Consider the following 12,235-nt stretch of genomic DNA (forward strand, 5'->3'; position numbering starts at 1 on the left):
TTGCATAGCACACCCTCCGAGTGTTTGTGAGTGTGTGTGGGTGAGTATACCCCCTAAGCACCCCTCTAGCTTGCTTGGGTCGACCCCCCCTTGTAGCTCATGCTTGAAGCTCATTGGACCCCTCCAAGCCTAGCCAATCACAAGCAGGAGCTATTACAAGCAACAGGGATAGCCTTGGGACAAGTGTCCCCCTTTCCCCTTTGAGAGAGAGGACTTGATAAATGCAAAATCAATTAATTAAATATCCTTTATTATCATTGGACCCCTTGGGTGGCCAACCAATAGGTTTCAGGCACACCATGAGGGCAACATGAGGAGGAACTTGACAAGTGTCCTTGCTGCCTCTTCAAGCTGGGGCTTCCCTTGTGTGTGTGTGTGTTCTCTCTCATCCCCCCCCCTTGTAGGCTCGCCCCCTCCTTGTAGGGATATTTTTGATTTTGGATGAGCAAGCCCCTTAGTCATCAAGCATGACTAAGCACTTGAAGTAGGGGGTGTTCCCACAAGCATCTCAGGCAAGCTTCTCAAGGCACTTCAAGCACCTTAATCATGCACCAAGTCAAGCACCTCAAGCATCTTAATCAAGCACCTCAAGCATGACAAGAACCTCAAGCAGGACAAGCACCTCAAGCACGACAAGCACCTCGAGTTTGGGCCGGGTTCCCACCTCAAGCTCAGCCCTAGCTTACTTAAGGTCAAAGGACTTTTACACACATTATTGGAGGTCTTCAATGAAGTTAACCCTAAGGTCTTATGCTCCATTGGTTAGCCTTGTTCTTGATAGACCATCTCCCATTTGGGCCCCTTTACTATTGGCCCCGTGTTGAGATAGATCTATAAGCACATATCTATATCTTAACACTTGTTCCTGTTTATTCTCCCACATTAAGTGATCAATTTAATATGAGAAAATCATTTGGGTTGGTTAGATATTAGATTTTATGACAAGCAAGCACATTTTATTCCTGTCAAAAAGACTACTAAGGCCCATCAAATGGCAATTCTCTTCATACCTCAGATTTTCAAGCACCATGGATTACCCACATCCATCGTGTCAGATAGAGATCCTAGAATGACCAGTAATTTCTGGAAAGGTCTCTTTCAAAATCTAGGAACAAGATTGAATTTATCTTCGGCCAATCACCCACAAACGGATGGCCAAAGTGAGATAGCCAATCTTACGATACTCGATCTACTCAAGACTTATGTTACCGAAGTAGATCAACGCTCACAATGGGAAAAGTATTTACCTCTTGTAGAGTATGCCTACAATAATACTGTACATACTTCTACGGGAAAAGCACCTTTTGAGATCATTGAGGGAAGACCTAAAATTCCCTTGCTACTCAAAGTACATGGGAAGATCTTCGCCGCCGATGAGTATAGCCGTGACCTACAAGAATCTTTTCAAAAGATTAAGAAGGCTATATACATCTCTCAACAAAGGCAAAAAGCTGCTGTTGATAAGCACATAAGAGCCTTAATGTTCAAAGAAAATGATTGGGTCTTACTCAAGTTTCCTAAGGCTCGATTAAGGCAAACGACGGGCAAAAATCCTACGGGCCATCAAAAGTATTATGCTAAACTAGCAAAAAGATACTATGGTCCTTTCCAAATCTTGAAGCCCATCAATGAGACGGCTTATCAACTCAAGTTGCCCAACCATTGGCTCATACACAATGCCTTTCATGTAAGCCTACTTAAGCCCTACAAAGGAGAGCCACCAACTGAACCAATTATTGAAGACCCTCCCGAAGTTGAAGACCAAGAAGAGGTGCTACAACCCGAAGCTGTTCTTCGGCATGAAGACAAGGTACTAAGACATGGTATGATTATCCTATGGTATCTTATTAAGTTCAAAATTTATCCTTTTGAAGATGCTAGATGGATGCAAGGAATACAGCTTAAGGATAGTATGAACCTTGTCAATGCTTACAATGCTACATTAGAGTAAGCAAATGTACAAATTTCTTTTAAATGACTCATTTTTTTGTCTTATAAGACTAGTCCTTTTTTTAATTGTGCACAAATTTAACTAGTATGCATGCTTAGAATCATGTTTGTGATGACGACGTCTCTCAAACACCAAGTAGAATTTGTCACTCTACTTTGGGAGAATGAAATGGACTAAAGAGCAAACATGCTTGCGGCAGCTATGTCTCCCAAGCACCAAATGGATTAGTCATCCATCTTGGAAAGATGTCATAGGGTAAAAAGGGATCCTCTACCCGCTAAGTAAAATTGACTAATGACTAAGGCTTTATCTCTTCTACCTCATAGTCGAGGACGAGTATGATTTCAAGAGAGAGGTAATGTCATAAAATCTAATATCTAAACAACCCAAATGATTTTCTCATATTAAATTGATCACTTAATGTGGGAGAATAAACAGGAACAAGTATTAAGATATAGACGTGTGCTTATAGATCTATCTCAACACGGGGCCAATGGTAAAGGGGCCCAAATGAGATATGGTCTATCAAAGAGCAAGGCTAAAAAATGGAGCATAAGACCTTAGGGTTAGATTCATTGAAGACCTACAAAAATGTGTGTAAAAGGCCTTTGACCTTAGGTATGCTAGGGCTGAGCTAGAGGCGCGGGAACCCGACCCAACTCGAGGTGCTTGTCTTGCTTGTGATGCTTGATGACTAAGGTGCTTCAGGTGCTTGATGATTGAGGTGCTTGAGATGCTTGAGGTGCTTAATTATTGAGATGCTTGAGGTGCTTGACATGCTTGAGATGCTAGGGTTGCACTTGAGGTGAGAACCCAGCCCAAGCTTAAAGTGCTTATGAGCCAAGCTTGTGGTGGGAACTGGGCCTATGTATGAGGGGCTTGAGGTGTCAAAAAGTCAAAGATTCAATCCCTACAAGGAGGGGGGGAGCCCTACATGAGGGGGGATGAAAGAGAACACCCACACACTCACACAAGGCATGCATGGTACAAAGAAAGCAAAAGGGACACTTGTCAAGTTCCTCCTCATTTTGCCCTCACGGTGTGCCTAAAGCCTATTGGTTGGACACCCAAGGGGTCCAATAATAATTTAGGAGATTTAATTAATTAATTTAGCATTTATCTAGCCCTCTCTCTCAAAGGGGAAAGGGGGACACTTGCTCAAGGCTACCCTTGCTACTTGTAATGCCTCCTGCTTGTGATTGGGCTAGGCTTGGAGGGGTCCAATGAGCTTCAAGCATGAGCTACAAGGGGGGGTCGACCCAAGCAAGCTAGGGGGTTTCTTAGGGGGTATACTCACCCACACACACTCACAAACACTCTCATTGTGTGCTATGCAAAGTGCAAGAGCTCCCTCTCCTTCTCCAAGCAAGTAGAGGTTGAGAGCATACACCAACACTCTTGGATATGGAGTGCAAATCCAACCAAGATCCATGCTTCAATGCTTAAGCTTGCCATCTCCTTCTTCTTCATTACTATGCTATTATGTATGCTAGCAACAAGAGTTATGATAAGTGAGGAACTAATTCTTTTTCCTACGAAATGTTTCTTCTTCCTCTTCCCTACCCTCATTCCCTGCTAGCTCTCTCCACCTTCGATGGTGTTTGAGGTCTTGGGACTGAGGCTTGGGATAGTTAAAGCTTTCTTCAAGTTTATGTTATGTTTGTGATGCATGAAGCTTTCCCTCTTCATTGCATCACCTAGGTCACAAGGAACACAAAGATTGTATTGTAACAAGTCTCTCTTAATGGGAGAAATCATAATACAAATGCCTATTGGAGGGGGGACCGGCTCCACATAAATCCGGTCCTCAACTGTTGTCATGTTCTCTAAATTATCTCTCTTGCAAAAGTATTGTTCATGCCAAGTTAACTAATTGCTATGATTATGTTGCTATCTTCAATTATGTTCATCCGCTATGCTCACAAAGTCATTTCTCAAAAGTACTCTCATTAATTTCCACTACTCTCAAATTAAATAGGCCAATTTCATTACAAGATCTTGCACCTATAGCTTTCACTTGTTATAGAGCTTGGCAATGGCCATTCTCCACTTTTGAAACTAGGTAGTGCAACCTTGATGACAGTGCCCAATCCCTCATAGATTTTGGGGGGACATAAAATTGATCATAAAAGAATACCCTTCTTTTTGCCAAAGAGCCATGTGTTCTACCTTTGTAAAGATCTTCACCAATGGATGCATGCCAGACATCTAAAATATCTGACACACTCCACTGGTTGCCATTCCTCTATGCTTGAGGGATATAGGTCTATAATAAGCATAGTAGAGAAACACAAACCACAAAGCAAGTACAAAAGATAAGCATAGTGGAGAACCACAAACCACAATCATGTAGAGAACAACAATCAAGAAGAGAAGTGTGAAATACTTACATTTAGCTCTGTGTAGAGGAAGATTTGAGCTTTTGGCTTGTAGAGGAAGCTCCTTGTGCATGTAAACATGCTGCACCAAAATCTCTTTCACTGTTTTCTTGGCTCCAACAAGTCGGAAGTCCTTCATTCTCCCTTTCTAGCATGACCAAAATGGGCTTTTGGATGAGACTTTTCTTCTCTTACTCTGCTGCATTATAATCCAACTAACTTGGATATAGATGTTGGAATCTCCAAGAACCCTGATGCAAGGCTCACATTGCACGAGCTATTGTGTCATCCATGGCTATATCTCAACACAACATGTCCATCCATTGATCAAGGGCTTGTCAGTGTTGTTGGACCTTCGTCGCCGCCCATAATATGTCAAAACTGCATGTCAGGATCTCAATATGTGATGCCAAGTAATTCTAATTTGCAGGAAGTGAATGGAGGCAAATGGTCAGACGTGACAACCCATAACACATTCGACTTCCCAGCCGAGGCTTTCACAATCCTTTCAACTTGACTTTCAAGCAAGTCGACCTGAAGCTAGTTGCAAGATCTGTAGAGCAGGGAGTGTTGGATTTAGAGACTTGATTACCACACTAAGGACAAGTGTCGATTTGGAAGAGACACTGGGTCTTTTGAGAAATTCAATACCTATAGTAGTAATGTTGGTCTTAACTTCTTCCCCCTAAAAGCAAGACTGCAGTGTTGGCCATGATAACATCTCTCAGACTGTATGGGTTTTGTGACCAGTATGTATGCCAATCGTAGCTGCACGGGCGATGAGGACTAGAAGGGGGGCCACAATGCAATAGTTCAGGGTTGAACCATTAGGATGATGACAATCAAATGGTCACAGTCAGAAGGAGAATCCATTTGCAGCAATCTGAAGATTTCATACACGAACTCGATCGAAGGCAAATGCATGTTTTTGTCTTCTGGTAGCCATGTATCTAGAGAACCTGTATTTTCAGTTGAGATTGGAATGGTCATGGAGAATTTGGAGACACCTTCGTATATGTCCAGCGTGGAGGCAAGAAGCCATTCCCATGATCGCAATCTGAATTCAAACATGCCATCCCTCAACCATTTCCATCAGCTACTGCCGATAATAATGTTCTTGGAAGAGATGGTTCTCTATATTTGTCTCTAGCTTGGAGAAGCATCAAGATTGCATATGGAACTTCATCGATGGTTGCCTCCATCCACCAGTTCATGCAAATGCATGCATCCCTGCATAAGGAAGAGAAGGCGATCGTTGATGGTCTCTTACCATTTTCTTGATTCACAAAGAAGCATTGCCACCCTCAACATGTACAAAGGTACACAAATTTTCCTTGAAAGGAGCTATAGGGACAACCAATTACAGCCTCCTATTCTACAGCTTGATGCTTCTTTCACTAAGGTACTGCATGAAATTCTATTTTGCAACACCGATGGTTGGCATACAATAGGGAAGCACACAAAGGTTTCCATATTCATTGCCACAAGAGTGAGTCACGTGGAGGGGCAAGTTGAGGCTCGCTATATTTCCTTGGTCGGCCTAAAAATGTTTTCTAAAAGAAGGATAAAGGATTATCTACATAGAATAATCCCAAAACACCACTGTAGATTGCTATTGAGGATAGACAGGTGATGAAGGCAATGGTTTTTGTGTTAACTCCTGTTTTGTGTGTGACAGAAAGGACATATAATTACAACAGTTGATGATTTGACTGCACAACCACGACTCCAGATCGACAACACTGCAAGGTCCGACATCTGCATCCAGTTCCCCATGCCTATGTGTTTTCTTGGTGCAACACATAAATGCTACAAGGCAGGGCACGACTTCCGTTTCTTATAATTTCTGGAGAGACCATAGTGCCAACTCTCCACCATACTTTTGTATGGCACTTCTGCATGACGTTGCAAGGTCCGACATCTGCATCCAGTTCCCCATGCCTATGTGTTTGCTTGGTGCAACACATAAATGCTACAGGGCAGGGCACGACTTCCGTTTCTTATAATTTCTGGAGAGACCATAGTGCCAACTCTCCACCATACTTTTGTATGGCACTTCTGCATGACGTGCATTGTGTAATTAGCATTTTCAGTTTGCGCCTAATTGCAAGATAAAATTTTTAACTATTCACAACGCTTTTATGTAGCTTGACTCAAACATTGTCCTTCGGCTTGCACAATTAGACGACAACCGTACATGATTATCAGGTCGGTACTGCAGTTCAATTTTTATAATATGTTGATTCTTTCTGTATTCTTTGAATTTGTCTAAGCTTTCGTAAGTTTAGTTTAGCCACATGTTAGAACACGTAACTCTCTCTCTCTCTCTCTCTCTCTCTCTCTATCTCTATCTATCTCTATCTCTCTCTCACTCATGTTCTACGAGAAATAAATCAAAACTGACTACACTCGATTGAGAATAAGATGTGTGTCTCAAAGGTGGGTCCACGGTCTGGAGACTAAATGGTCGATATTACTAGGCTGAATGGCAATCTGCAAACAACATCTACCAAAGTAGGTTAAGCTGCAACTCTTTTGTTCGATATTACTAGGCTGAATGGCAATTTGCAAACAATAGCTACCAAAGTAGGTTAAGCTGCAACCCTTTTTCTCCATTCAATTACCCTCTTTAGTAGCCCTTTGTTGTATAGGGAGCGCTATGGGACACAATTTGCTCCTTCCCAATGCTCATCAAGTCTCCCAATGCTCATCAAGTCCCAAGCTGAGCTATTATTCATTCTACTCATCTACTCGTGTTCAACAACAAAACTTGAGTCGACAACAATCACAACCAACTAACCAAGTAACCAACTGCGCTCCAAAATCTATCAGATTATGTACGACAAAGGCCCACCAAGCAAGACTAGTTGACAATTGAGATCCGTTTTTGAGTGCTTAGCATGTAATTTGTCACAAATTACCTAGCAAAAAAAAAAGGCAATTGTGTCTAAAAATAATGAAGCAATTCATCTCCAAAGCTAACTGACTCAAATTCCAGTTTTAGCATCTTGTATTGATAGACAATCGGTCTTCTTATGAAAAACTACAAATTTTTGTAATCTTTGAAGAAATGTACTATCACAACTAGGGGTATTTTGAAAATTTTGAAGGGCATTTTCGAAATTTATGACAAATATTGGAGGTAGTTTGGGAATTTTCACAAATTAGAGGGGTATTTTGGTAAATTTTCCATAAATAATATCTACTTCCCACGGCCTCCACTGGCCAACAAGGGGCAACGAAAAGTGCATGCCACATCGGGTGATAGAGCAACTGATCGGACTGAGAGCACTCATGTGCTCATTACGAGAGAGAGAGAGAGAGAGAGAGAGAGAGAGAGAGAGAGAGAGAGCAATCGACTGGGAGGGTTGGTCCCCCTCCTCACTAACTCACACGGGCATGGATACGAAGGGATCAATGGCCCACGCCCATTTCGGGGAGTCAGTGCGATCTGAACCGTTCGATGCGCTTTGTGTAAATTCGAGAAAATAAGTAAACTCGGGTGCAACAAAACTTGTAATTCGCCCCCCCGCCCCCCCTTCCCCTCCTCCCTCGGATTCAAACCCGGGATGACACCGTTGCAAGCTTATCAACTTAATAACCACCTCACTTGCACGTGCTTGTTGAAAGCATAGGGAGAAGGGTTTGTTCTATGATGAACCGCCGCTGTGTAAATTCGAGTCAATTTAGTAAACTCGAAAAAATTGGTAAATTCGAGGCGCGCCACAAGATCGACGCGGCCCACGATGACCGCGCTCTGAGAAATAGAAGTGGGCCATTGATCCCCTCTTGCCCATGCCCGTGTGAGATAGTGTTGGTCCCAAAAATCCGGAAGACGCAAGCTGCAGTAGAAAGAAAGCTCTACCCACAGCCTCAACACTATCTCACACGAGCATGGCAGGAGGGGTCAATGGTGCACGTCTAATTCTCGGAGCGCGAGAATCGTGAGCCGTCGATCGTGCAACGTGCCTTGAATTTACCAATTTTCTCGAATTTACACAATTGACCCGAATTTACATAGCGACGGGTTCATCATAAAAGGAACCCTTCTCCCTATGCTTTCAACAAGCATGCGCAAGCGAGGTGGTAGGCTTGCAAAGGAGATGTCTTCGGTTTGAAACCGGGGGAGGAAGTGAGAGGAGGGAGGGGGGCGCCCCGAATTTACAATTTTTTGATGCACCCAAGTTTCTCAAATTTTCACAAAATGCATCGGACGGCCCAGGTCACACCCGATCCCAAAAATGGGCGTGGACCATTGATCCCCCCTCTCTCGTCAAGGTAGGGCCCACAGTGTCCAGCGCTAGCTTGATGAGAGGGGCTTTTTCAGCTTTACTGTGTCCAGCAGTCCGGGCTTTCGCCTTTCCCCTCCTTTCTCCCCCTACTGCCTGCTGCTGTGTGTGTCTTTTTCACATTGTCGTCTCTTTCCCACTTCGCCCCGTGAACGATGAACTGAACCCCCCGTCGCCTCCCTTTTTTCAAGCTTCTCGTTCTTTTTCGATTTCCGCTAGCCTCAAAACCCTCTTCACTCTTCAACGGAGGTTGGTTCATCCCACTCGTTCTTTTGCGCTGGGTTTTCTTCATCTCTTCTCTTCGGTCTGTCATACGTCTTCTCCGCATTCGATTCCATTCTAAGCCGGGTGAGTTCTTTCCAACACATGATGTACGCACTCAGGCCGCTACACAAAATATACTCACAATCACCCAACAATCTGCATACATTAAAGTAAATCTACATGAGCAATTTACAGAAGTGCTCTATTTATTTATAATAGCTGTTGCTAAGGTAAGATGCGGAGATTTCCCTGGATAACAGACATCCCAAGCTGAAGCAGGTTTGATGGCATGCATACGGTGTGTTTTGAGCTACTACACGCTGTCTTTGGCCACGCTGCTCTTCTTGTCATCTGATTCATGCATGATGGCTATCAGAGCTTTGGGTTCCATGTCCTCTGCAGCGGCTGCTTATGGGGGCAACGGGCCTGCATTCTGTGGTCTTCGAAGCTCAGCTGGTAGTGGGTCTGGCGGGGTGGAATGCTTTGGGAGTGATGCAGCATCTGTATATGGGGCTCCCCTTCGGCTTGGGTTATTGGGGCTTACTGCTGGAGATGGATTTGTGTGTGGGCTCACTGTTTTCTCTCACCTGCCCTACTGCTGGGGCAACAATGTGTATGTGCAACAAGGAACACCCACATCCAAGGGCCCCAACATCACCTACTCGGAGATCTGTGCGGGCGACAACCATTTATGTGCCCTCAGATCAGCCTCCCCTCAAGTAGAAGTTCAGCAAGCAGTGGACTGTTGGGGGTACAACATCACTGGATCTTTTGCAGAAGGGGCCTCTTTAACATCCATTACTGCAGGCTCTCTTTTTTCTTGCGGATTGTTTGCGGCAAACAGGACGCCCATCTGCTGGGGTGATGAGACAGGGAGCCGGGTGATAAGCGGGGCACCACAGCAGGCAAAGTTTGTGTCATTATCAGCTGGAGGTTATCATGTGTGTGGGATTTTGGAAAGCAGTGGAGCTACATTGTGCTGGGGAAGAGAGCTTGAAGGTCAGAATGGGTTGCCCGGTTCTGCTCGATTCACATCACTGGTAGGAGGCAGGTTTCATGCTTGTGGGCTGCTTGCTTCCCAGCAAACGGTTTCATGTTGGGGGCTAATCAATCCACCCAACAGCATCCCTCCTCCTACAACATCCCGCTTCTCCGCCATGGTAGCAGGAGACTATTACACTTGTGGCATACCTTCCAGTAGTCTGCAACCTCTTTGCTGGGGTGCTCAATTCCCTGCTGTCCTTCCTACAGGTGCCCTGCCACCAGTTGACTGCATGCTATGTGGGAACAATTGCCCGGCTGTGTGCACGCCTAGCACCCACCACACAAATTCTGTACAGACCCCCATCATCATTGGTGAGCTTGCTACCGCGGTTGTGGTTGTGGCATGTGTCTTGGCAACGGCCATTTTCCTTGTCAGGTACAAGCTGGCCAAGCTTGCAGCTGCCACTGCTAATGGAAGTATGTCTGGGTCCATCAAGAAGCAGAGGGGTGTTTCAGGCAACAAGAAGGGCTCTTTCGGCTCCTCTTTTATGAAAGAGAGACTGACATCGACAGAGCTTGAAGAACCTAAGATGTCAAGAGCAGAGGTGTTCAGCCACCAGGAGCTGGAGCAAGCAACTGGTGGCTTTGACAAGGGGAATGAGGTGGGAAAAGGGAGCTTCTCAATTGTATACAGAGGAGTGCTTGGTGATGGTCGCGTAGTAGCAGTGAAGCGAGCTGCGGCAGTGCCTCTGCCCAGCCAGCAGCAGAAAGACTCAAACGAGTTCCGCAATGAGCTTGATCTTCTGTCTAGGCTCAATCATGCCCATTTGCTCACACTTCTAGGGTTTTGCGATGATAGAGAAGAGAGGCTTTTGGTGTATGAGTTCATGGCCAACGGGACTTTGCATGAGCAACTTCATGGCAACAACCGCCAGCAGATTGGGTGGGTGAGGCGGGTAACTGTTGCAGTTCAAGCAGCCCGTGGATTGGAATACTTGCATGGGTATGCCTGCCCTCCAGTGATTCACAGGGATATAAAGTCATCAAACATTCTGCTTGATGATGAGTGGAATGCAAGAGTGTCAGACTTTGGCTTATCTTTATTGGGTCCCATGGACAGTGACTCACCACTGTCAGAGCTTCCAGCAGGCACTTTGGGCTACCTAGACCCGGAGTATTATAGGCTCCACTACTTGACAACCAAGAGTGATGTCTACAGTTTTGGAGTGCTGCTCTTGGAGATTATGAGCGGTCGCAAAGCTATTGACATGGAGTATGATGAGGGAAACATTGTTGAGTGGGCAGTTCCTCTGATTAAGGAAGGGCAAGTGCAATGTGTATTGGATCCGAGGCTCGAGGCCCCCCCAAACCTGGATGCAGTTCACAAGATTGCGCGTGTAGCGGCACGGTGTGTAAAGATGAGGGGTAAGGATCGCCCCTCTATGGACAAGGTTACCACCTCTTTAGAGAGGGCCCTTGCCATGTTGATGGGCACATACTCAGAGGCCCAACCTTTCTTGCCCTCGGAGGTGGTCTTAGGAAGCAACCGTTTGCACCGCAAATCATCTCAAAAATCTTCGTGCAGGTCCACGTTTGATGTCGACTCCTTGGAGACCACAGAAGAGCATGAAGATCACAGAAATCCTTCATCCCTCACCTTCCCAAGCATCAACTCCTCGCTACGACGGGGCTCCCTCTCTGATAATGATATGGGCGGGAGTGTTGACATCGCCCTACCGGACCATGATGTAGAGGCCCGACAGCAGCGGCAGCAACTTATGTTTCAGTATTGCAAATCTGAGATCTATCCAGCTTCTCCACAGCAGCTGTTTTTGAGCTCCAATTTTTGAGTTGAGTTCATGTATTGTATACTGCAGCTGACAAGGGAAGGAGTGGTCTCTTCTGTGATCTATCTACCCTCTGTTTCTGTGTCTTGAGGCCTGGTTTTGCGGGTGTACTTGTGATGTGGTCCTATTACAAGAGCCCCAATAGGGAAAGCTGAATTTTACTCATCACTCAGCCCATAGGACGGCAATTTCATTTCTACTTGTTGTAGATAGCTACAGTTACAGAGAAGGAGCAGGCTCTCTCATACCATTAAATCAAGTAGATACGTCTCGCTCCCCTTTCAATGTCTGAAGTTGGGGCTGCATGTCCGGACGAATAATAATAAATGGTGTGTGACAGAACAACAAACGTTCTTTTGTTATAATATAAGCTTTCGTAGGGCTTTATGTCTACAAATGTACAGTCGCCCGTGGTTGTCATCGACACTAAGTGACACCGTGCATTTATTAACGGGGGTGAAGGGATCCATGGCCGGGAAGTGAAGAGCGGAAATTAGAGGCGCACTAAACTTGGCCAACGCA

General features: G+C 45.1%; 1 protein-coding gene across 1 annotated transcript; it reads left to right on the forward strand.

Annotated features, from left to right (window-relative positions):
* The first annotated feature begins 8,731 nt into the window (after positions 1–8,731).
* LOC147458765 (putative receptor protein kinase CRINKLY4) lies at positions 8,732–11,878 on the forward strand. Its single transcript, XM_086510206.1, has one exon. It carries the CDS (start codon positions 9,167–9,169, stop codon positions 11,714–11,716), a length of 2,550 nt encoding a protein of 849 aa, XP_086366332.1. The 5' UTR covers positions 8,732–9,166; the 3' UTR covers positions 11,717–11,878.
* The last annotated feature ends 357 nt before the right edge of the window (positions 11,879–12,235 follow it).

This window comes from Adiantum capillus-veneris, chromosome 4, assembly GCF_014529385.1.
Source record: "Adiantum capillus-veneris isolate H3 chromosome 4, ASM1452938v2, whole genome shotgun sequence".
Classification (NCBI taxonomy): Eukaryota; Viridiplantae; Streptophyta; class Polypodiopsida; order Polypodiales; family Pteridaceae; genus Adiantum; species Adiantum capillus-veneris.